The sequence below is a fragment of the Meleagris gallopavo genome, chromosome 3 (genome assembly GCF_000146605.3).
Source record: "Meleagris gallopavo isolate NT-WF06-2002-E0010 breed Aviagen turkey brand Nicholas breeding stock chromosome 3, Turkey_5.1, whole genome shotgun sequence".
Lineage (NCBI taxonomy): Eukaryota > Metazoa > Chordata > Aves > Galliformes > Phasianidae > Meleagris > Meleagris gallopavo.
The window spans coordinates 31,087,803-31,114,259 of NC_015013.2; the positions used below are offsets into that span (position 1 = coordinate 31,087,803).

Sequence of the window (26,457 nt, forward strand, 5' to 3'; positions counted from 1 at the left end):
AAAAAAAAAAAAGATGTAAAGCAGATTTTCTTCATTCTAACTCTGAGCACTACTATGCTATAGTTCCACTGCTACTGATCTGAATCCTGTAAGGCGTTTTGGAGTAAGGTTTGCTTTCAAGATGATGATAATAAAGGAATTTGTGACATTTTTCACTCTGGGCAAAGAGCACCATTAAGAGTAGGCCAATCAACTCTGGTCAAAAGCATGCATATCCAGCAATGAAGATGTATTTTATAAAATAGAAATAAGTACATTAAAAAAACCCTCAAGATGTTAAACTAAGTACCTACATTGTGTATCTCTTCACTTTGTGCAAACCAATGGCAAAAAACAACTTTCAGCACACTCTATTCTGAACTCATGCAAGGACAGTTTTTAGATACTCAGTTCCTTCTTGCCATGATGCTCAACTGTACCTTGTTTGTCTTTTTGAACCTGACAGTAAATGAACTTTAAAAGCTATTCTATTATTTCAGTAGAATTATCTGTTGCACAACTATGCACACATTTTTATGCTTTCTGTGAAGAACATACACTTTTTTTTTATAAACTACTCTGAATCACTACACTTTAAATAAACTCATCTGAATTTCTGCAACGTCTTTGCACTCATTCCACTTCACTATCTACTTTACCATCTTATTAATATTCACATTTGAAATTCTAAATTCTAAATCTTAATTAAAATGTAGACTTACATTACAGCACTAGCTTAACAACAGGAATTGGAGAATTGGGACATCGGGGAGAAAAAGAAATAGATTGCCTCAGACTGCATTCAACATTTGACTGTCTGAGTGCGAGGTATTCTCTGTAGATGTGACAGACAAACCTCAGAAAATGGCATCACATCAAAATGATCCAAACAGCACAGGCCTAAAAAAAATGAAAAATATGAAGTGCATCACACAACGTCTGAAAGAAAGATTATTCTACCTGTATCGGACGTGCTCGATTGTGTCATATGTCAATTTGCTGCTGATATTCTGACTATGAGGGTTGCCTAGGAGACAATGGAGAAATAGAAGTTAATCATTAATCACAACTTAGGCACTAGTTTTTTGTTTTTGTTTTTTTTTAATTTTAACAAAGTATTACACAAAGCTAGACTGAAAAAATGACCAAGATTTTATATATACTTTACTGCAATGCCCTGAAGCTCCTTGGAACAGTTAGTCAAGAGAAGGGACATATAACTAAAGAAAACAATTATGACAGACCTTGAAACTTCAGCAGTATCTGTTTACTAGTACTTAGGCAGTTCCCTTAAAAAAATATAACTGCATCTGTACAAATGGGCTAGCAAAAAAAGCTGAGACAGAATGCACATTAATCAATACATTCCAGGACTAAGATATAATAAACAGACATCATATGGAGGTAGCAGACATTCATGACTGGACACCAGGAATTCACCAGGAATGACAGGACACAGACTCCTATTTCTAGTGTCTGAAATACAAGCAGCTCATGAAAATAAAAATTTCACTGCAATATCAGTGGCCATCTTAGTAGAGCTCAGAACAGACAGATGTTAACAATTAAGACAGTACTTAAGAAGGGCATAAATTTACCTCCATGAGCAAAATAAGCTACACCAACATCCAGAGATTAACAACACACTTTCCTTTCAATAAAACCTTAGAAAAATACATAAGCATTTTTGAAAGAGAACAAGAAAAAAAATTACTAATTAATACACTTAAGTAATTTACAATAAAATCATTTTATTTTAAAATTTCAAAATCAATGAAGGTGTTACAAAACACGGTGAGTTAAAGTGTGAAAAAGAACAATAAATTCAGTGCTCAAACCTAAGATGTAGTACCTAGACTTTTTTTTTAATGTCTGATGTTGCATTTCTGTAATTTCCAATTCAAATATTCTCAATTTAGAAGTGAGAATCTCTCTTTTACTTACATCCCTTCCTCTCATTTACACATGCAGTATCTTAAATGTAGTTCTTCAGGCCTGTAGATTACCACCAAGAAAATAAAAAAAGGGCAAGCTGAACTTCCCCTTCATTCGCACCTGTGTCCATTAAATAAACCCATACAACAGTTAGTGCCCTTAGGGTATCAGAGTTATTTAATGGGAAAAAAAAAATATTTGACCAGGCTAGGGATTACATTAGCATTTTAAATTAAATCAGTGTCAAACATGCAATTTGTTCTCACATAGCATTATAGGTACTGTGGAAATCTGGCAGCACTACTATTTCTATTCATGACCACTCAATTGATTCACAAATTTAATTTTTTCTGCCACAGATGGCACTTCTAATTAGAAGGGCCAAACCCAAATTTGTTTGAAGTAACTAAGATCAGAGTGCATATGTTCCACTTTGCAATGGCTGTAGTGACAAAACATTAATTTTAATATCATTGACATCACTTGCATAAGAGATTTTGTATGTAATCAAATCAATGCATCCTTTTGTAACTCCAAAAAAAAAAGGCTACCTCTATTAAGAACAACATCTAGTTTATAGAAGAACTTAAATTCACACTGGATCCTGGACTTGTCAGCATTCAGAAAACAAGAGAAGAAAAGGCAATGAACAATGTTGTATGACATGAAGTTTTGCCAAAACTCCCAGTGGCTTATCACCCAGGTGATAAGCACGTGTTGGTGCTTTAATAACAGTTTTCTTTTGAAGAGCGATATCTAGTTCCCAGATGAGGAAACACTTTGCTCAATGGATTAGGGAGCAAAAGGAAGACATAAAACCAGCAAAAAGCATATCTATCCCACAGATATTGACACGCAATAAGAAATTTTGATGACTTACTAATAGCATATATAGGTAATACTGCAAAGTTTTTTTTTTCCTGGATGAACCTCTTCTAATGTAAACTGTGTCTCACCATAACAGTAACTACCAAACAAAGAATGTTGTTTTTGTTTAAAAGCACAAGCAGCATGGGGTTCTCAGAGAGATGATGATGTCCTGAAGAGACTGAAGAGTTTAAGTAGAAGATCTGGGGAAGAAATAATACTAGGTAGGACTATAGTGCCCACATCTAAAGCCTTAATAACTAGATCTTCATCCAGATACTGTGTAATTACAAACGTATCAAATTCACATTCCTTTTTCTAAGTACCAAACTGCAGCAGACCAGAAGAGGTTTAGCACCGATTCTCTGCCTAACTCCATTCTAAGTTAAGCTTTCTTTTAAACAAAGTGCTTATGATGGACCACAGTCACAGCAGTGAAGGGTGTACATAGCCTAGTCTCACACAAGTGCCAGCAACTGCTATGTACTTCCCTTGTTTTTATACTATCCACCATCTTCTGCCAATTTCTGGCAATCTGTAGGCTGGCTTCCCTCACTGTGCAAAAAGAGCAGCAGCTACATTTCAGTGACAACCTCATGTTTATGTCCCTTTGTTCACATATGAAAAAGGGCAAGACTCACAAGGGTGAAAGCAGCCCTGGACAACGGCAGGAGAGCAGTTCCCATTTGTCTGCATCCCATCACAAAGACATGTCCTCATCCACTAAAAAGCAAAGCAAGGGAGATCTAGAGAGATGTGACCTCTCTGTAAAAATCACTGGTCTTCCAATTGCGCTATAGCAGTTGCTATAGTGTTAAAAATACATCTTCCAACAACTCAGGAGACCTAGTTTTGAACTACTTAGGTGAAATCTTGAGAAGAAGAACAGAAAACATTGATTCATACTTACTATAAACATTGTTTCTGAGGTCATCTGTAAAGGCTTTAAGTAGACTTTCAGGGAAAAGTGTTGAACCTGCATGGTCAAGGTAAGTCATCCCTAAAACAAACAAGATCAAATTCAATGTTTTTTCTTAAATACTTAATTCTAATTTCTTCTATACATTAGACACAGATCCGCACTGAAGTACACAAAACAAGAAGTTGTTTCCCCTGAAGTTCCTAGTGTATGACAGTTCTCTGACTCAGAAGTCCATCCAGATTTTGAAAAACTCTTCTCAAATGTTCTAATAAACCAGGCAATATTCGCACTGAGGCATCTTCCATTCACCAGCATAGTTAGAAAAAAAGTGATACAATAGAAACCCAGTGTTTTGATTGCATCTTTGTAATTTTTAACTAAAAAGCAAAATACTATAAGAGATCCTTTTCTTCCAAGTTCATATCACACATTTGAAAAGTTCCATCTGTAAAAGACTGCACAAGCTAGTGCCTCGAACCACAGTACCTTGGCACTTCTAGACACAATTATTAGTCTTATCTCAATAATTATTAGAAGTATCAACAACAGTAAGTTGCTGAGTCTCCCAATGAGGAGGCAACAACCTCCAACCATGTTAACTGGCATGGCCTGAATCATTCTTGAAGCCCAAAGTTTCAGTTTTAATGCATTTAAACATTCCTTGCCAGTCTGCTGCGCTTAATGTTTGATTCATTTCTCAAATTCCTTTTTATATTTTTCAGTTATTGCACAACTTTTAAATAAAAGCTTCTTGGAAAGGAAGGCTTTCTCATATTTGGCCGTTTTAGATTTCTTAATCTCTAGCAATTATTCTTCCATTTCTCCAGAGTGTTGCATGCCCTTTATTAGTTTTTTCATTTCACTTACCTTAAGTATTTCAACCTATTTCAAATTTTAATAATGATGAATATGATTAAGGTTAGAATTTAATAAGTATTTTTAAAGCCTCTCCTTTCCACAGGGATTTAAAAAGTTAAGCTTAAAGAGTTAAGCTTTAAATGAGAAGTCTTGACACTTGGAAATACATATAATTATAAATTATGTTCCTGTAGCAGTGATTCAGTGGGTGAAGCTGTGAGACCAGTAATGGCAAAACTAGTCTGGACACCCATCCCTTCTCTTATTTTATGAGAGTCCTCCACTTCCTCAAGAATTCCCCCATTTATAGTGTCTGGTTTAAAGCAGATTTTTTTTTTTAATGAGTTGAAGTTAATCAAGGAAAAGTGTTTTGAGGTGTTTAGAGTGGAAGAGGATGGAAAAATACTGGATTGATTTATTATATATACCGTCTTCCTGGATTTTTACTTCTTTTTTTAATCATAGCAAGGATTAAAAAGCAGTATGAAGCAGTACATACAGTCACGCAGAGGTCAAAATGAAGATTCAGAAGGCTTATGGTGAAACCTGGTTGCCCACAGTCAGTTTGCATGGCAAATGCCAACAAGCAAGCTTCATTTCAAGAAAGTGCTTACACAGTCATAACAAATCACACCATAGCAGACATACTCTTACATCTCCACGTGTTTACTATCAATATGCAGTGTATACTAATTAAAAAAAAAAGAAAAACCAATATAGAAAAGTGGCGGAGAACATATTTTCATGCTGTAGTTAATGCAAGGGAAATGCATTCATTATAAAAATTGCTCTGGTGCTGTGACATGAAATATCCAATCTGCTCATTTAAAAATGATTCAGTTTCACTCATGAGATGTGACAACTGCTTGGCATCTCCCAGCCTCAGAAATGGAGGTGCTTTGGGCTGAGCAGGGCAGCTCCAGGAGACAGTCAGGTCTCTGTTGGGGGCCCCTGGAGACCCAGCATCTCCTTTGCCATAACAGGGACCAGCTTTACCTTCACCAGGCTATGCAATCACACTGGCAGGATCACCACAAAGGCTGGTTATCTGCAAGACACTGGGATGTGACTCGGGACCCACAGCTTAGTAGGCAGCACATCTGGCTCTGATGTAGAACTGAAGTAACTGCATGTATACATAGAATCACGGAACGGTTTGAGTTGGAAGAGACCTTTAAGATCATCCAGTTTCAACCCTGTTATAGGCAGGGACACCTTCCTCTAGACCAGATTGCTCAAAGCCCCACCCAGCTTGGCCTTGAACACCTACAAGGAGGAGGCAACCACAACCTCACTGGGCAATCTGTTCCAGTGTCTTACCACACTCACAGTAAAGAATTTCTTCCTATTATCTAGTCTAAATCTACCCTCTTCTAGTTTAAAGCCATTTTCCCTTGTTCTGTCACTACTACCCACCCTTCTAAAAAGTCCCTCCCCAGCTTTCCTGTAGGCCCCTTCAGGTACTGGAAGGCCACTACAAAGTCCCCTCAAAGCCTTCTTTTCTCCAGGCTGAAGAGCCCCAGTTATCAGTCTGTCCTCATAGGGGAGGTGCTCCAGCCCTCTGATCATCTCTGTGGCACTCCTCTGGATTCACTCCAACAGCTTGATATCCTTGTGTTGGGGGCTCCAGAACTGATGCAATACTCCAGGTAGAGCCTCACAAGAGCATAGTAGATGGGCAGAATCACTCCCCTCAATCTGCTGGCCAAGCTTCTCTTAATGCAACCCAAAATACAATTGGGCTTCTGGACTGCAAGCACATACTGCCAGTTCATGTTGAGTCTTGCATCAACAAACACTCAAATCCTTCTCCTCAGGGTTGCTCTCAAGCCATTCTCCACCCAACCTGTATTTGTGCTTGGGATTGCCCCAAGCTAGGAGCAGAACTTTGCATTTGGCCTTGTTGAACTTCACGAGGTTGGCATGGGCTCAGCTCTCAAGCAGGTACGTCTGAATGGCATCCCTTCCCTCTGGCGTGTCACCTGCACCACTCAGCTTGGTGTCATCCGCAACCTTGCCAAGGGTGCGCTCAATCTCACGATCCATGATGCCTACAAAGATGTTAAACAACACTGGTCCCAGCATTAATCTGAAGAATGCCATTCATTACCAGTCTCCACTTGGACATTGAGCAATTGACTGCAACTCTGAGAGCAACCATTAAGCCAGTTCTTTATTCAGCAAGTGGTCCATCCATCAAATCCACTTCTTCCCAGTTTGGTGATGAGGATGTCATGTGGGACAGTGCAAAAGCTTCGCACAAGTCCAGGCAGATGATATCAGTTGCTCTTTTATCTATCAATGCCATAACTCCATCATAGAAGGTCAGCAAGTTTGTCAGGCACTATTTGCCTTTGCTGAAGCCATGTTAGTTACCACCCACCGCCTCATCTTTGTTTTTTGTGTGCTTTAGTAGGATCTTCAGGAGGATCTGCTCCATGATCTTGTCAGACACAGATGAGACCAACTGGTCCATAGTTCCCTCTATCTTTTTTTCTCTTCTTGAAAATGGGGGTGTGTGTTTCTTCTTTTCCAGTCAACAGCAACTTCACCAGACCGCCACAAACCTTGAAGTATGATGGATAAGAGCTTGGCACCTTCATCTGCCAGTTTCCTGAAAACCTGTGGATGAATCTCATCAAATCCCATGGACTTCAGCACGTTCAGATTCTTTAGATGGTCTCAAACCTGATCTTCACTTACAGAAAGCAAGTCTTCCTTCTCCCAGTTCTTACTTCTGCTTTCTGCAGCTTGGGCAGTGTGACTAGAGCCCTTGCCAGTGAAGACTGAAGCAAAGAAGTCATTGAGCACCTTAGTTTTCTCCGTATCCTTTGTGACCAGGTCTCTAGTTTCCTTTCAGAGATGGCCCACAACTTTCTTAGCCTCCCTTTTAACCCTGATAAACCTGTAGAACTATTTCTTGTTCCCCTTTATGTCCCTCGCTAGATTTGATTCTAACTACTACTTCTTTGTAGCCCTTCCAGGTAACTCATTCCTGCCTACACTACCTATAGACTTACCTATCTGTGGTAAGTCCAGGAATTTCTAATTAATCCATGGAAGAGTCCTGGCATTCTTGCCTGCCTTCCTCTCTCTCAAGATGCACAGCTTCTGGATGTGAAGAAGTCAGTAGTCAAGGACCATCTAGCTTTCTTGGGTCCCTCCTTCCCTCCAGGACATTATCCCATGCCAACCTGCCAAGCAGCTCCCTTAAGAGTTCATAGAATGCTCTCTGAAGTCCAGAAAAAACAAAGGTAGTCCACTCCTCCAGGAGAACAATGCCTTCCAAGCAAACTCATGTGAAACAATATAAGCAAAAGGGACTCTAGATAATAGTTCCCCTATGTGACATTTTCAAATTTGATTCATTATACAATCAATTAAGGACAACATTGTGACTTTACTAAATAAAAGTAATGAACACTAATTCATTTCTGAAATACCACCTCCAGGTCCATAACTTGGAATTCTTAAACTTTTATGATACCTTTAATACTGCTGTTTAATTGAAAGCAGAATAGCATTTAATACTCTGTACTGCCTGAAAAATGAAAAAAAGGTGCTCATATAACTTGAGACAGCACTGAAACAAATATCTTCATTGCTATTGCACTTTTATGTTGTAGCTTTTCCCCTTCCTGTCTTATTTCAATAAAACTGTATTTTTAGAGGATAGAAAAAAGCACTATGGCACATGCATAACACCCGCAAACAGAAGAACATTAATAATTTTCATTGTTTTTCTCCTAGTTTAATAACACTTGCTATTTTAACTTTATTGAACACACATGAACGAAAGATTTGTCAGTATATACGGAGTAATCTAGTTCCCTGTTTCACCGCAGTATTTTGTATATAGCCTGTCAGCATTGTGAAATTACACTATTTACAGCAAGTAGCACAAAAAGAAAACAACATGATCAACCAAAAGAAAATTAAAATACACCATCTATTAGGACCTGTCTTCATTATTTGGGAAAAGCATAAAATTTAGTTTAATTTACATACTATTATGCAAGGAATGTGTAACTGACTTCATTGATAATGTACCAACTATTTGATAAAAACTACATTTCAGAAACAGGTTTTTTTAATAGGACTTCTGAAAACCATTCTATGTGGCAACTTTAGTTATGTAAAGTTATTTATCAACAGCATCCAATCATAAGCTGTAATAATCACATGCTAATATTGCAAATGATTTCTACATACAGAACACTCTGGAAACAAATGTGAACCAGTCTTTCCTGCTCAAAATTAGGAAAAAAAGAACAAAAAAGTCCACTTGCAAAATAAATAGTCCCCTGTTGTTCTTCTGTGTTAAAATTCACACGTAGACCAAATATTCACTATCTCCGCATACCTTGATTCTTATTAAAATTTCAGGCATGCACATAACCACATAGCCTCAGATATCACAGAACTGTAGGGGCTGGAAGGGACCTCCAGAGATCATTGAGTCTAATCCCCCTGCAAAGCAGGCCCCCTACAGCAGGCTGCACAGATAGGTGTGCAGGCGAGTCTTGAATATCTCAGAGAAGGAGAATCCCCAACCTCCCTGTGCAGCCTATTCCAGTGCTCCATCATCCTCACTGTGAAGAAGTTCCTTAGCATATTGGTGCAGAACTTCCTATGCTCCAGTTTATGGCCATTTCCCCTTGTCCTGTCCCTACAGACTGCTGAAAAGAGGTTGCCCATTCCCTTTGACTCCAACACTTAAGATACTTATAAACATTCATTAGATCCCCTGAGTCTTCTTTTCTCAAGGTTGAACAGACCCAGTTTGCTCAGCCTTTCCTCACAGGGGAGATGTTCCAGGCCCTTCATTATCTTCATGGCCTTCCACTAGACTCTCTCTTGGAAATCCTTGTCTTTTTTACTTGGGAGCCCAGAAGTGGATACAGTGACTATTTAGTTTAACTTAACACTCCTATTTTACATATATAGTTTTAGATCTTTTAGTAATTAGGAAGCTCAGTGTATGGTTATCATGCTGCAGACAGCCTAACCAGAGGAGAACAGAGACCATGCAGGCAATCCCAAGATGTCCTCCTCCTTACACCTCTGGAGGACCCACATCTGGTCATCCAACTTGTATTCAGCTATATTATGACTCTTCTGGTGCTATGTGACCTATTCTTTTAATCCTTAATGTTGTTCTTGGTGCTATACATCACTGAGTCTTGATTGGACATCAACTACAAAAATAAGCAATTTACCTGCTCTGTGCATAGCTGCCCCATTTCCTAAACCTTTTGCAACCCTGTGACTCTACCCAGCCATGGCCCCACAGGTGCTTCCCAGGTCTCAGACAGAGCAGAACCCCCCTCTCAACTGATTACAGCCTGTCAGTCAGGCTGTCAAAGCTTTCATAATGAAAAATAAAATGGAATCACCAAGTTTGATTGACAGATATAATTACAATTCAGTGGGATTATGTACAAAACATTGCTTGGAAATATACACAGGCAGTGCCCTGAGGAGATGGTATCTATCTTAAGTGCAGCAACATTAACAACAAACAGTATGAAATCGATTGCATGAAAACAAGCTGAAGGCAAAATAAAGCATTATCTGTCAAAAGATAAATATAAGACTTCCACATGCCAAAACAACAACACCACAACTGGAATAACCCAAGCCTAATAAGTGACAAAATAGAGAGGAGAGGCCTCTACAAAGGAAAGTGAGCTATCCTCTGGACCCACCAAGTAGCTAACAGGAAGCATCACATCAGCCACTTCAGGTTAGTCTCACTATCTATGCCAGGTGCCCTTCAGAGGCTGCTCCCACTCTCCACTGACTGTACAAGAGCTGCTTCTAAATTAAATGCCAAAAGCAGCTTTAACTACACTGTGCATCTAACCTTGAAAAAAGCACCTGAAATCTCAGGATGATACAGTCAGTGATATGCCCACACACTGCACAGATGGATAAAGATCCTGGCTCTGCAAAAAAAAAAAAAGCCAAATGTTAAATGGAAAAAAGAAAGAAAATGCTAGTAATATGGCTTGACAGAGGCTTTTGTTTGAAACAGAACATACCTAACATTTTTTTAATATTGTCAATTACTTGTAATCTATATCTTCAGTTCTTACTTGGCATCAATATAGACAAAAGCTATCAAAACTAGACTATGTTTTCTGAATGACATGCTTGTCACCTACACGCTGCTAGACAAATCAACATTTTGTGTCTCTTGCTTAGGGTCAGGAGCTCTCCAAATGACCCCAAAAGCACAGTACCTGAGCAACAAGGCTGCAGACCGAAAGCCTGAAGAGTCACCATACCACTAGAGGAGAACCTGGCTCCCAACTGCCACCCCCAAGCTCAACAGCACTTGGAGTGCTCCCAGGTCAACTCAGCCACCTGCAGAAAGACATCCATATTTCACAGGTTGCTAGTCAGATACTGAGTTCTGTGGGAAATCGGTGCTTCATTAGTGTACTGAGTGTTTGACATCATGAACTGATTACAGAAAGCAAAGCATGAAATTTTCAATTACATTTATAAGTGTTAACTTCCCATTAGTTTTCTCCACTTCCTGTTAGTTCACGTTATTTGTTCTTATTGCACTATTAGCTTCAGCAAAGCAGTCAAAATATTAAAACAGTTTGCAGTCAATATCATACACCATCTTCACCATACTTTTCAGCAGGGACCGCTCAGACTCTACAAAAGCTATTTAGGTGGCCAAAACCCAGTTTCAATAAGCCCTGTCTCTGTTCTATGCCCACAAATAGTTTAGAGTAACCCTGCATAGAGCTGACAGCCTGCTGGTATTGAGGCCTTGCAAGCACTAAATAAAGCAAGCATTTTACATTTATTAAGTCATACCCAACCCTATGAAACGCATCTTTCACAGCTGCAGAAAAAAAGTACATGCTGTCAAATTTCATCATTTATGAGCTCCGTGGTAAATGAGACCACAGCAAATGGATCAGTGAGCATCTACCTTGGTTCATGCAGCCCACCTGTAATGTAGTTTTATAACAGGCTCACTTTTTGCCCACTAGGGCCTGATTAGATATCGACTGCTGCCAGTGCAGTTATTTCCACAGGCTCCTATAACAGGTTGCATTTCAAGTTCTCACTGAAGCCTTCCTTAGTTCTGGGCATGACTCAGAGGTACCTCAGCCACATGCAAATAACATACTGCAACTTAATACCTCATCACCTCTGGATAAAATATAAACCACAAGTGATCCATAGATATGCAAGCATTCAAACTGCAACATACCCAATCCAAAACTCATTTTCACACGTCCCTATTGAAGATACTGCTATTTTTCAGTCTCTCTTTACCCCTTTCTCTCATGCAATTGATCAAATAATAGGAGTTCAAAGAGAACAGTCCCTGTTCTTCTATTACCACAAAACATTTTTGTTGGTTTTCCTGAAATTTTCACAAAAACATTCGCTTTTGTGCAGGAAAGCAGCATTCAGAACTTCCACTGGCGGTTGCTACACGATAGCGGAAAGCAATATGTAAGGAATCTTAATAGTAATCATTTGTAGTAGTGGTCATTAGTTAAACACTCTTATTCTACATTCCCCTTCATTACCTTTTCTTCCTATTGCTATAAAAAGACACAGGCCTACAACAACATGCCAAAATAATATTTGAAATTGACTTTACTAGTTAGTTCTATTTCTTGCTCTATGACCTGAATCAATTGGATTCATACAAAATGTAGGACAAATTAGCGACTTTAAATATCCCCTGCAAAATACATTAAATGAAATATATAGCGACATACAGAAAGCTTTTAAAATGGTTTTATTGGTTTCCAAAAACACTAGGAGGAAAAACTAAGGTTGAAAGAACAGAACAATTGAAAAAAAAAAACAAAACAACCAAACAACCACAAGTAGTAACCGTTCTCTTCTCTCTCTGGAAAGCAAATTCCAGAAAAAGATCATAGAATTTTGGAAAGCCAAAGTTATCTTCCCTCACATTAGTATAAAAATCAGTCCTCAGACTAACACATCCATATCTCTTGACTTAGCTTCCTAGCTGTTTTTCAGTTCTGTTTCTAGACTGGAAAATGCATTAAATACTTGTGTTACAGTATTTCATCTACTACTTAAGATACAATACAACATATGGTGGGAATTTCATTTTAATAAGACATAAAATGCTTGTGTTTTATTATGGAGATAAGACGTCACTATGAAAAATGACAAACTTTTCTACTGCGTTCCCTTCCGCTTTATAATAATTTGATCCAAATTGCTTCTCAAGTGAAACTTCTTTCCTTATTCAAATAGAAAGCAATCTAAATGGTAAGACTACACTATTACCTTACCTTTACTAAAGTTCATAGACTGCACTACTGATTTCACTAATATAGCTCATTTCTTATTTTACTTTGTTTTGAGAAGAGAATATAAAGAAATACAAAATATTCAATAACTGACTATTTTTCTAATGCCTCCAAAAACAGCATAATACTTCAGCACAAAAAGCATCACCTAACTGGAAGACAACAGTTCTTGCCAAAAAAAAAATCCAGAAGACATAAATAAGCTTCCACCAATAACTTAGCAGGAATGCAATTATATATTGGTGTAAGTGTTCTGATAATACCTTCTTATATTTGGGCTAAATTAGTTCCTACAATTTATTTTCCGTAAATTAGGTGCCTTCCCAAGCACAGATTCAAAGCCTTCAACAATCATTTCCAAGAATGTGCCAGGAATGAAGTAGTATGTTTATCAAAAAGTAACATTCCAGTAAAACAAAGCATTTAATAATACCGAAAGATCATGACAGCTACAGAGCTGTGCTAACTAGTTTTGACAAAAGTAATGAAATATCATTTTCCTAACAACTAACCTCAAACATACCTATATGCAAGAGAAAACCTGCTTAACACAGGCCTACTTTTACTTATAATAGCATGCCACTTCAGCATATCCCCTGGTTGTTTTGTTGTTGTTGTTTTTGTTTGGGTAAAGTCCATTGTGTTTTAGGAAACTAAAAGAAAATTAAAGTCTCCTGAAGTGCTGATACAAGAGCCTATGTTTGGCTTCCTTGTTGCATGACCATTACCATGCAACACAAAGGATTTGGAGATTTGGTCTTTACTTTAAATCTAACTTTGGACAACAAAAATCCACTGCTGGTTATTGTCATGCAGCTTTTTAGAACAAGTCTGTGGCTTTTCCAGAGACATTACCTTTCACTGGACACAGACATTACATTCCCTGCACTGCTGGAGTCCTAAAGAGTAAAAATATACTCTCTCAAAAGCAAAGGGCAGACTAACATGCAGGGGCTGTCAAGAACCACCTGAACACAAAACTGTCACTTCTTTCCTCCTCCAACCACACCTCCCAACACTTGCAATCTATTGGCAGTCTCAGATTTATTAGAGTTCTTTGATCTTTGCAGGGTTGCAGTGGGACAGAAACATCTTTTCCAAAGTCCAGTGATTGAAAAGGAATCCAGCCAATATGTATTTGAATTTCCAATTGTATTACAATGAATAGCCAAAGCAGAACTCTCTTCAGTTCACAGAGACCTTATCACTGTGAAATGGAGAGGACTATGTTCAAACACGAGCATACGCAACAGCAGCTGATTCAGAGCCTTTGAGGTAATTATGAAGCTCAGTTGAACTGAGTTAAACCATTAACAAATATACCATAATCAGCACTTTCTAGATATACTGTGCTGATTACCTTTTTGGTTCCAGGCCAAGCTAACGAGCTAGATTATCATCTGCACAGAAGCTTAAGCAACCTCTGAAACAACAGAAAGCTTTCCTTCTTGACATGCTGGCCTATTTATATTGCTACCTCCCCTCTAATGGCACCTAAGGACATCTTCAGGCTCCAGGGGGTACGTATACACTCTCCAGAAGTTTAGAGAACAAAAAGGAGTAGAATACACACAAACAAGGGTTACAACTGCAGATGACAAATCAGCTTGCTACAGTCAAGTAGCATCAGCCAACTTCTTCAGAAGGGTACCAAGGTATCAAGGTGACCAAGTGGCTCCTTGAAGCATGTGTTATACCCATTTCCAAATATACATTTCCAAAGATGTCTTGGTGTACACTACTGAGATGGTTATAAGAATAAACACATAGAAGTAATACTTGAAGGTGATAATTAGTGTTTTCGTGTTGCTTCTTGTGGAAGAACATAAGGAAAAGCAAACGACTCTGGAAGACTATCTTCATTCTCTCTTTTCCACATTGGATTCTCCACTGCTCCTCCAACTGTACATTCTAATATTTCTGGTCAAGTAATAACCAAGAAGTCATCACACCTTCTTCCAGCCTCACTCACTTTGGTGTAAATTAAGAGAAGCCACATGGAAACCAATGCAATAATCCCAGTTCATTTCCCTTACATCATTATTTTAAACATCAATCATTTGCTTATAAAAGTGACATTACGGACACAAAACTCTTTCAAGGCAAAAAGTTTTGTTCATACTAAGGTATTACTCAACTTCCACAAATTATCAAATTATCATACTATCAAAAAAAAAAAAAATCAAGCATCATAGCACAGCGCACCATGGCTTCTTTTAAACAAAAATGTCTTTCCCTGTTTCATTTACAAAACAAAAGGATAATCCAGAACTCTTTTGAAGTCAATGGGATATTTTTGTATCTTTCAGAAAGTAAACAGATTACCTTCTAGTAGATATCAGCGACTTTAATACAATGTATTCTTGCCACATTTTTTAATAAGCAGTTAGAAAGGTACAAAGAAATGAAGAAAAGTTAACACCCACAGAATCACATGAACACTCAGTGAAAAGAATACCAACTCTTGCCAACATACAGAACATTTTTTTCTGGCAAGGCTTTTATTTGTTAGAGAAAGAAAAGGTACTTCACCTTACATCCCGCCCCAAGATAGGATGGAGGACAGACCAAGATAAGCAAAGACCTCAAATAATCTGAAGAACCTAAGCTGACCATAATTATTAGTGGATATCTTTGAACAGAGTTGGGAACACTTAATTTGAACAAATTTCTGTTCAATAAAGAATTTCAGTGCAGATGACTGAGTTCTAATCATGTTTAGTTCAGCGCAATTCCAGTCAGACAATTACTATTCCCTCTGCAACTTCACTTAGTTTTTAAAACCGAAGCATTCCAATAAAGTAGGATTGGAGATACCTAAGAAGTTAATATATTTCTGGTAGTACTCACAAATATCTGAGTATCACAAACCCAATAACAGACTAACATAACTGATATACAGATTGTCATGTCTAGTAAAAATCTCTGGTCTACAAAAATAAGTTTTACAATTGCTTTTTCTATTTTTTTACAGGCCCAACATTAAAGCAGTTACATGTTTACCCCAACTTGATAAACATATACCTAAAGAATATTTTGCTGCACTTCACTAAATCACGCATCTGCTCTAATTTCTCTCAATTAAAGGGCTTCTTTCAATACTAATGTCATTAAAAATGAAAGAAAATTATAATTTCACCATAAATTATTCGAAGCACTAAATACAAACGGCCTCATTAACACTATACTAGCTTTAAGAATGAAGAAGGATTATACACAACACAACAAATACTCCCTAGTTTCCCTCATCTCTGAACTCTGAGTTTAAAAATCACAACTGTCCCAAAACATCAGCTATTGCATTTTGCCTCAAGGAACCTAGGCAAGCATTACATGCTTAAAAAAAAACAACAAGGTCTTCAGCCACAAATTGTACTGTCTCACCATATTTGAATAAGTGACAAAATTGGACTCAACATTTATACAGTGCATCTTAGTTTATGACAACACATACTATCTAAAAAATACTGTCTAAATAGAAACAGATGTAGCAGAGCCAGCTGCAGGACTAGGTCTAAGCAGCCATGTCCAAACTGGAGCCTCTGAAGCTATCCAGCAGTGAAGTGCTGGAGTTGTAGACCTTTCCCAGTCCATTCTTTATAATTGCTTCTATCAATGCAGGGTAAACCAGAGATGGCTAGTCTCACCTATTTCTTACACAGGAAAAACACATTAGACAGCAAACAAAGAGTTACTCAAAGCTAAGAAATCCAGCAATTAATTCTGTAACATGAAGCAAGGATTGAGAGGAATTTTAAGTGAGGTGAACATCATTCATAGCAATGAATGATCAACTTAATAACAAACGGTAATATTAGTAAATGACTTTTCCATTTATGATATCTCAGAGCTAATTTCTGTGCTGTTAATTCTCAAACACCTCCATAGTCTCTCTAGTCTAAGAACCACAACTACAAGCAATGTGACAGAATACCACTGCATTTCTGTAATGTGTTCTTATCCTGAACCTGTCTACTTTTTCATATTTGTACTTTTTGGGCATAACATCACTACACATCCTGAAGGCAAGTAAGTTTAAGGCAACAGTACACATTTGGTTCTTATTTTAAAGCTACTTATTTATCATTAAGGTGAAATTCATCTGAAGTTCGTCCGTATTTAGCAAAATGATAAAAATATTATTCACCAAAACTACCATGCAGGATACGTAAAAAACAAATCATTGTTGGGACACCACTAGATGTAAGCTTCGCTTCACCTCTTGGGAGGGGGCTGCAGCTCCAGCTATTCTCCCTGAGGCCAAGAAGGCTACCCTTATGAGTTACAGAGGAATTAACAACAGTGGCTAATGCTTGAGGACTTGCCAGTAGTCAGCTTCAAGCCTATTCCCAGGCACACCCCTAAGGAAAAAAGTAGTTTAGCTGTTATTAAATTTCCCAAGAAACAATCCTTTTAAAGGAATTATCATACAAAAAGCAGAAACTCAGATTTTCCTGATGTTGTCTCAAAGAACTTCAAGTGCTATCAATGGTCTTAAATAATCCTGATTTATAGATAGCCATTCTTGAAGTATGTTTTTTCTCCAATGTAAAAAAGCACAGCTTAAACAGATAAAATTCTGTCCCCTTTGCAGCCAGTTCTCTATAAAAAAAATGAAAATTGTGTTTCATTCCTCTCCTATTTTAATCACAGACATGTAATAACAAATTAAAAAACTAGATGCCATTAAGATCCTGTAATCTCCTATTATGAAGCCACTGTCACTCATATTACTCATTCCTATGTTTGCTGCTGTTGCTTATCAGACAAATAGTTTATTTAAGCAGTCCTCTGCCAAAACACCCTGATTACTTCAAAAGTCCCTAGAGAGCAATTCAAGAACCAACTTCTATACGGGATGGCGACCTTCCTCAAAAGCTACACTGCTCAGTAACAAAATAACAGTGAAGAGCACCACAAGAAAAGAATCTTTCACTGCTATGAATCCTGACAGTGGACTGGATCTCATACCCACACAGTCTGGAATGACCATAAATCTCTGCCCTCAGACAGACGTACTGAACAGTCGGCTTCAATTTAGCTCCACCATACTCTGAATAAAACAAGGAAAGAAAAAAAAAAGCAACAGAAAAGAAAGCCTGTCTTTATAGTCTTAAGCAAAAGATAAAAGATGTTCTAACTTGAGTAACAGTAAACAGCAAGCCTCTAATACATATTAATAGTAATACAATTAGCAAACAGCACAGGCAAATATGTTTTACTACTATTTTTAAGTTGTCTGCTTGCTTGTTCTGAACACATCCATTGCACTGACACAAATTTGAGAGCAATGTTATCTACTGCACTGAAATGCAACAGCTTTCAGCAGCTGACCAATATTCAACTGCTACACATTCTGAACAACCACACTGTATCTGTGCATCCTCCTCCACTAAAAAAAAAAAAATGGGGACAATGATATGGTCTGCCTTTGACACACTTCCATATGAGCTGCTGATGAAAACTCCTAATGGGATAGACTTGTACTCCTTTATTCTCCATGCTTGCATCTGTTTATGAACAATATCACAAGGTTGTTTTTTTGTTTTTTTTTTCCCTTAATACTCTATATTGTCTTCCAGCTTAACTTCAACATTGTGACATTTAGCTGTAATGGCATACTGTCAGGTTTGGGACGTTACCTGTATAAGATACTAATTCTTGCTGAAGCCAAAATTTGCTCTTGAAGTCAGTGAGAAACTGAATGACGTTGGCTAAAGAAAGGTTAAATCTTCAGTCTGGACTCCACAATTGTTCTGTTTTTTTTCTTCTCATCTCTTCTTTTCAGATTAATATTCCTGAATTTGTATGTCTGTATAATATACATACATACCCATTGTAATGACTGTTTAGTGAAGAGGCAGCCTGCTCTGGATGGCCATGCTTGAGCACAGGGATTGAACCAGATGACATCCACAGGTCCCTGCCAGCCTCAGCCACTCTGATTCTGTGGTGATACACAGTTCTACATTTAACATGGAAATATAATAATTCACAACTATCTGCTTCAGTTAACTGCTATTTGATCAGCTCTGTTTCTACCACACCAGACTGGGAGGAAACAGCAGCAAGGGTGACATATATGTTGGATGTATCCATAAAGTATTGAGCATTAAGATTTGAAGATCTCATCAGACACTTCTGAAAACTTGACAGCTGTCACAAGATAATCTGGTGCTGCGTTCCCCTCACTTCAGAGGCACTGAAGTTTATCCAGAAGCATTGCAGTATAATCCTCAAGACAATTCACAAGTACACCAATCCTTTTCTGTACTTGCAGAAATGGAAGAAAAACTGATTAAAGTTTTGATGGTAACAGCTCCTTAATCTCTCGGGAGTTGTCATGCTCAGTGATGCAGAGCTGGGAGTATCGATCTGGTGCTTCCAGACAGCCTTTGCACATTGTGAACTCCTCCACAGTCCACATGTTTAAAGGAACGAGGTACTCACAATTAATTTCTAGCAGTGAGTTCCAGCTCCCATGAGCTAAGCAGCTGCCATTATCTTTCATTAAGAGCTAGTCAGAATATATGAATGTTCTCAATGAAAGCAAGTCTTTTTAACTGTGACATTTCTAAAGAGGGTGGGATGTTTCTCCCAGTCCTTTAAAAACACCAGCTGGAAAGAAAAACTCAACAGAAGAAAAGCACTGGTGTAACTTTATACTTTTCCATAACTCCTGACGGACTCAACCTCACATTATTACCGGCTCCTAAGGATAACCGAGAGCTGGCTTGAGTTAATAAGAGGGAAAAATAGCACAGTAATGCTTCCTGTGCCCAGCAGATGAGATTCTCTGAGCCTGAACACAAGGCAGCTCCTAACAAAGTCATCATTACTTCCTTCCCTGCTGCCAGAAGTCTGGTTCTTTCTCAAGCTGCAGTTGATCACCCAGAGACCATTTTCAATTCTATTTTCCATACTAAAAACCACAGGCCTCTAAAGAAATAGAAGACAGAAGGTTTAAAACTAGACTTGACAATAAGCTATGAAAGGAATATTAAAGAGGCTTACTTTCTGTCACTAGATATCTGTCTTCTTTCCTTTCATTCCTCTCTATTCCTACAGCTCAGGTTGTACAGATGCTGGAGAGGCTTTAAAGAATGGAGTTGCAATGGGAATCACTCATAATCAATCATTCTCAAGAAAAATAATAATAACATTAAGATTTAATGCTATGATAACAGAAAAAAAAAACACAGAAAAGGGCATTTCCTAAAAAACACATTTCCTTCATGTTGCAGTTTCAATTACTGTGGTTTGTTCATAGGGGAATTGCTTCCATGCACGGCAACCCATCAACACCATAAAGACATTAGCAATCCTTAAGTACATTAGCAGTGGCTATTCTAATTAATGGAAAGCTAAATCTACACTTAAATCCAAAAATCAAAGCCTTTATCCCAAGTTAACTTTGCTCAAGAAAAACAAGTTCTCTGATAATTTCAAAAGTTATTCCATTATTCTCAAAGAGACCCTAAAGGACAAAGGATAGATAGAGCTTCGTTGCACCATGACTTAGTAGCCAAATTCGGCTTCAGAAGAACACGAACTTGGAATAGTTTCAGGAAAAACAGCAATTTACTTCCCTGATAAATGATAGACTTACAGCTATGAGAATTTCCATGGAGAAGAGAAAGGAGGTTCTCACAAAGATTCCAGCTTTGCAAGTTAAGATGACTTTGAATCATTTAATGTACACAGCAAGTTATCATCTCTTTTGAAGTGTCATAGTTTTTCTCTCTCCTTGTTCTATATTTTTGTTCTCTGTGAGTTAGGAGAGACACTAAGTTCACTGATCAAGCATTAAATAGAAAACACTGAAAACAGCTTAATTTTATTACCAGGAAGAGCTGGCATTGACACCCTCCTCAATCAAAACAGTCGTAAACAACAGAATGGAAAAAAAATTGGGGAAGCATCATTCACACGGACTACATTGTCCCAGGAAACAAGCAATGTCAACTGTAGTGCAGTTCAGATGCAGTGATGATTTTGTTTTCCTATTTTATCTTCTAAATACACCTTTGCACCCCCTCCTTAGATGGTATTTTTGCATATCGAAGATCTCATTTTGAGAGAAGTTCTACGCCCAGCTCTTGCATGCTGTGAGTTTCCCACTCTGCTTCTTATGAATTTAAGGGGTCTATGGGTTTTTCTTTGTTTCCACAAACATTGAATCATATCTTTTCTGGAAGGACATCATCCTGCATTTGTATTAAGCTATCTTTGTAGCATTGCACTTGTCACTAAATACCTAGGATAAGGTGGTGCTATGCCTTATAAGCACCCTTAGGCCACAATACTTCACATGCTTAAGGGAATGCATTTAAAAGATGCCGTTTGTATATCAAGTGTTTAAATTATTTGGGAACATGAAATCTATGACTCAGTAATAAAAGAGTGCAGTACAGTTTTGTTTGAGCATTGTGTCCTATTACCCAGCTATGTAATAGTAACAAGTTTATGTGAGGGGTGAAAAAAATGCCTACAGCTGCTAAGGCTCCTTTTTCATGCAGCCTTTGATTTTATTCTATTCAGACCATCAAGTAGAATGTATTTTCTTGTTCGCCACTTCTATTTATCAGCTTTTATCCGATCTCATCAGCAGACAACATGTACTATCAAAGCCATCACAACTGAGATCAGACAGGGTATTAAGAAGCTCTACTCATTGAGCTTATATGCTCCTAAATTGACTAAATCTTTAAGTAAAAGCAGTAAATATCTTCCTAGCATGTGATGAATCAAAGCTGACAGCAGAATTCAAAAAAGTTACAAGCTTCCATTGAGTGGCTAAGTAATATTTTGTGACAACTGTTTATATTAAAAGAAACAGTCAGATATACATTTGTTATAGTATATTGTAACAGATAACATGAGTCCAGAGTAAATGCTGGCAATTTCAATGCACTGTGTGTCACGGACATAACAATGTGGACAACTGTGGGCCTCAGCTTTTTCCTTTAGAAGAAATCAGACGACAAACTTTGACTGTTTAACTTCACCTTACATGTTAATAAGCTCAAAAAGGGGAACAAACAGTAATACTTGGTGTTTAGTTTTGCATTAATGAAATTAATTCACATAACATTAACTTAATGAACATTTGTTCAAAACAGCTTCCTGTCATTCTCCCAAATTTTAAATTAGGACATCATTCTACATATTGTCAGAAGTTTAGTTGTGTAATTGTCCTTCCCCAGTTAACCACAACACTACAAGATCACACCCTTGGATCTCTTCCTCCTGAAACAAGACCAAATGACAAAAATGACAAAAAATTCTGTCCAGTCATGTTCTTTTCTTCTTTAAAAGCATTTAGCTCCTGTTGCTCCAGGGGCTAAGCTGAATAAGCACAGAAAGCACAACTTTTTACTTCCCTTGTAAAAAGCATATTCTCCTGGCCGCTACAAGAAAGGAAAAGTGAGTCAGTGTAATCTTCAAAGCAATGGGGGGGAATAAAACAGCATGGAAAGTAAGATTCATCTCCCAAACACCTGCCTTCCAATTTTATACTGGTATTTCACATATCAGTAAAAAGAAACCAGTGCTCTCCTGCATGCTTGCCTTAAAGCATCTGCCTGCCCAGGCTCACATCCCTGCAGGAGGTGCCTCCAGCCCATCACTTAGATATGGCAGGACAGGAGGTGAAGGGCCAGGGAGAACCACTGCAGGGGATCTATCCAGGCTGCCAAGAGTACTTCCAGAAGTGTAACAATTTGCCTCATTAGCAAGGAAACTAATGGAGCTTGACTTTTTACTTTGTTGTGGTCTATCTTATGCCTCCCTGCTCTACCATATGCTCATTTCTCCATAACTGGCATCCTTTTTCCACATCTTCAGCTCTCAACACTGTCTCTTCCCTAATACCTCCATGAATCACATCTGCTAACAGATGTGACAGATTGGTTTGTGACTGGATCCAAACTGTTTGTGTACGTAGATCAGTATGCAGACAGGGTAATACTACACCAACCCCAAGTTGACATACTCATAAAAATAATATTTTTCTAGTACCACTTTTAAGTTTCTCAGCTCTGCATTGAAAAAACAAACAGACCAAAGCCACCATACAAATATTTTAGCATCATAGAAAGCAGAGCACCTGCCCTGAATATTCTTGTGGCTTGATCCAAGACATCTTTTTATAAAAAGCCGAAGACATTTGAGAGCTCAACATCCTCCTTCCTAAATATCTCTGTCAAGCAACCCACTAGCCTCCTGCTCTGCAAATATACTGTGTTGTTTCACCATTTATCAACCTTCCATATCAGTGCTTTTTTACTATGCAGCTCTTTGCAGTATGGTCTTCCTGAATTCAGTGACAGTCTTTTCACATCCGAGCGATGTCTCTGCAGCGTCTCTCTGAAACAAAGTATGCAATGAATCAAGCTGATCAACAAAAACTGACCGCTCATCTCTCCGTTTGTCTTTTTGTCCTTAGTCTGGGAATACCCTTGAATTCTCAAGAGCGGCTCAGATATCAAGATTGCTGCTACAATAGAAACTTCAAGAGATGCACATACCAGGTTTTGATCTTACATAAGAATTCCAGTATAACTGATACGTGCAGAAAGATAGGAACAAATACCTGTTTAAAAATTTAAAAACACTTTGATTAATTTCATCATTAAAAAACAAAAGAAAAATAAACAACCAAACCAACACAACATGTACCACAGTACGGAAATATACAGAAATATGTGAAGAAATCTATATAGATTTCAAGTACAGCAGCAATATCCTAACAGAGAAGGACAAACAGGAGAGCACATGAAGGCAACGGAAGGAAGAACAAAACACTGACATTGGATTTTGCAGGAAAAAGATCTCCAGTTTTTCAGTAAGAGATATGAGAACGTCTCGTGCTTTACTAAAGCAAACATTGGCCTATTTTAATACTTCCATACACTCCATCTTGTACAGACATTAATTTTAGAGATAATGTTATCTTTTAATTAGAAGTGTAAAGTTTTTTAAATTGCTGTCTGATACCCTGCAGCATCTATGAACTTCCATCAAGTATCTTTCCAAATCTCTTTTTATTTAAATCTCCATATGTATCGTTAAGTATCTAATGTTCACATAAATTTATTCCCCACTGTAAAGAATCTAGTCCCAGCTGATCAACTAAGCAGTTCTGAAATGCACATCAGTATTCTCAGTTCACATTAACTGCACCAGGTTAGTAGTAAGTTGGTTTACGAGGTTCAGTACCTGGCTTTTTCCACAAGACTTCTGTATTCCCAGTGAGGCTTAGAGTTTTCAATGCATTGTGCTGTAGGCAATTATGGACCCAGCATAATTGTGCAGTGGACATTTTTTACGGGTATTAAAGCACCAAATCTGAAGTTAAACTGAATTATGTCTATTACTTGGCATAATACAATTCAAGAAAGAGAAAACATTACCTGAATAGTTGTGGGAATTTTTTTCCTCTCTTCAATTAAAAATCTATTCAATATAGAAGTATGATAACGATAATATCATCAACTACTATTCACTAAGAGCTGTGTCCTTCACAAAGAGCAAGAGATCACTCAGTGCTCCGTGACCAACTGAAGCATCAGTTCAGCACAGAGCACACCACCAACAGCCTATGAATCCTGACAGGCAAGATAAAGAATTCCTCAGCAGTACCTCCTGCTTGTAACCAAGAAAACATCAGGAACTGACTCACTGATGTCAAAACTAAGTCCACGTCACTTTCCACACATGGTCCTTCTTCAATATCAATACTATAGATAATAACATATGTAGCTAACTCCTGCTGACTAAGAATCACAGAATATCCCAAGCTGCAAGAGACCCACAAGAATCATTCCATCCACCTCCCAGCTTTTCACAGGACCACCTGAAAAAAAAATAAATCAGACCATATGACTGAGAGCACTGTCCAAATGCTTCTTAAACTTCGGCAAGCTCAAAATCTTGAAACCAAGAGGAAGAATTAGGAGTCTACATTAGCACCTATGTTGGTTTTCCTAACACAATCATCATATAGTTGCACAGTTGCGCTACATGTATCACACCTCCTATTTGCAACGCCATTTGCACATACTAAATCCATCATTCCTCAATGTATTTTAGTGTTTCAAACTGTCCACTAGCAGCCTCCCTCAATAAATAACATCTCCTGCTTTTTTTCCTACAAACAATAAGTGTGCTCCACAAAAAATAAATAAATAAATAAATAATAATAAAAAAAACCACACTGTGAAGAAGGGCCTGCAAAGATATCCAGGCAAGGACAGAACACGTGAAGAGCCAGAGATATCACAGCCATCATGAAGCACATAAACAACCCTTGCACAGCAAGCATAAAGATTTGCTTCCAGCTTTTCAATAATAGGTCTCACTGGTCACTTCTTTTCTCCCTAGAGAGCCAGTTCTGAACATCTGCAACTACAGGTTTTCTTATGTCTTGATTAAGTCATTCTACACACCTAAAAATCTATGTAGCATCATTTTCTGAATACTAAATTTCTACAAAAACTAGTTTTTACAGAGAACCTTTGGGACACTTCCTGTACCTGTCTCGGGGTTTACTACCTGCAGTCAATGTAACAATTCCAAATCCACTCTGCTGAAGCTTTGCATCATGCATCTTCACCACCTTTTACCAGTGCTTGGGCTGTAGCTGCCCACCTGCAGTCTACTCTAAGACAGAGGTCCTGAATATTTGCATTCCAGTTAGCGAAGCCTAAAGGGGAAATCAGCTTTTCCCTCTTTCTTGCTTGGGACCAGAGCATTGAGGACAAAAAACTGAAAAGCAATGCACTGCCATACTTCCCATACTTCACAGAACACAATGTTCTTGGTGTTCCTGTTTTTCAAAAAGGATTGTAACATTTCTAAACAAGACTTAGTATTCCAAGTGTGGGTAGCAACGTTGTAATAAGTTTAGTGGAATTTTTCAGTCAGAGGTTTGTTGTTTTTCTTCCCCCCACCTTCTACTCTTTCCAAAAGGAGAAGTTTTGAAGATTTCTTCTCTGTTCAAAATGAACTAGAGATGAGGCAACTCAGAGAGGAACATTCTCTAGCACGATTAGCAGCTCTTTCAGTCACCCAATGAGACAACAAAAGCAATCTGATCCTTCCTCTACAAGTTCTTTTCATTTCACTGGGCAGGAGAGATAACATCCACCAATCTCAGCTCACAGGTGAAGTCCTTTACCTTGGCAATCTCTCCCACATCAGTAGCTGCCTAGATGAATGCTGGCTAGTGATAGGTGCCAGGGCTTCAGGGGACTCATAGCAAAGTACTGCACATGATCATAAGATGCCGCATACCTTGCTTATGGTTTAAGCATAGCCTATGGAGAAAAAAAAAAAAATGAGTCAAACTTACTCATTACCAAATTAGTTTTTAGAATGACATGATGAGACTTGACAACTGCTAACACTCAAAAAAGTTTTGTGGAATGCATGCAGTCTTCAATCAAGCAAGCAAAAAACAGATTTGTTCATAGGTAGAAAATATTAACAATCACAAACTGAGCAGAACAAATACAAGTAGAAGTGGTAGACAGATACCAGATACCAGAGCTGGTCTTCTCTTTAAAA

At 38.0% G+C, this 26,457-nt stretch overlaps 1 protein-coding gene across 6 annotated transcripts in view; it reads right to left on the reverse strand.

Annotated features, from left to right (window-relative positions):
- The window catches only part of MOCOS (molybdenum cofactor sulfurase), a 213,503-nt gene that overhangs the window by 176,575 nt on the left and 10,471 nt on the right, over positions 1–26,457 (reverse strand). For 3 of the 6 annotated variants that reach the window (XM_019613876.2, XM_010708591.3, XM_031552801.1), the window contains exons 3-5: positions 26,069–26,207; positions 3,692–3,781; positions 940–1,006 (exon numbers count right to left, since the gene is read on the reverse strand). In XM_019613876.2, the coding sequence (XP_019469421.1) occupies positions 940–1,006; positions 3,692–3,779 (155 nt within the window). In that variant the 5' untranslated portion in view covers positions 3,780–3,781; positions 26,069–26,207. Of the gene's footprint in view, positions 1–939; positions 1,007–3,691; positions 3,782–10,427; positions 10,451–26,068; positions 26,208–26,457 lie in introns of those variants that run through there. The other 3 variants (XM_019613877.2, XM_019613874.2, XM_019613873.2) reach the window with 2 other exon arrangements.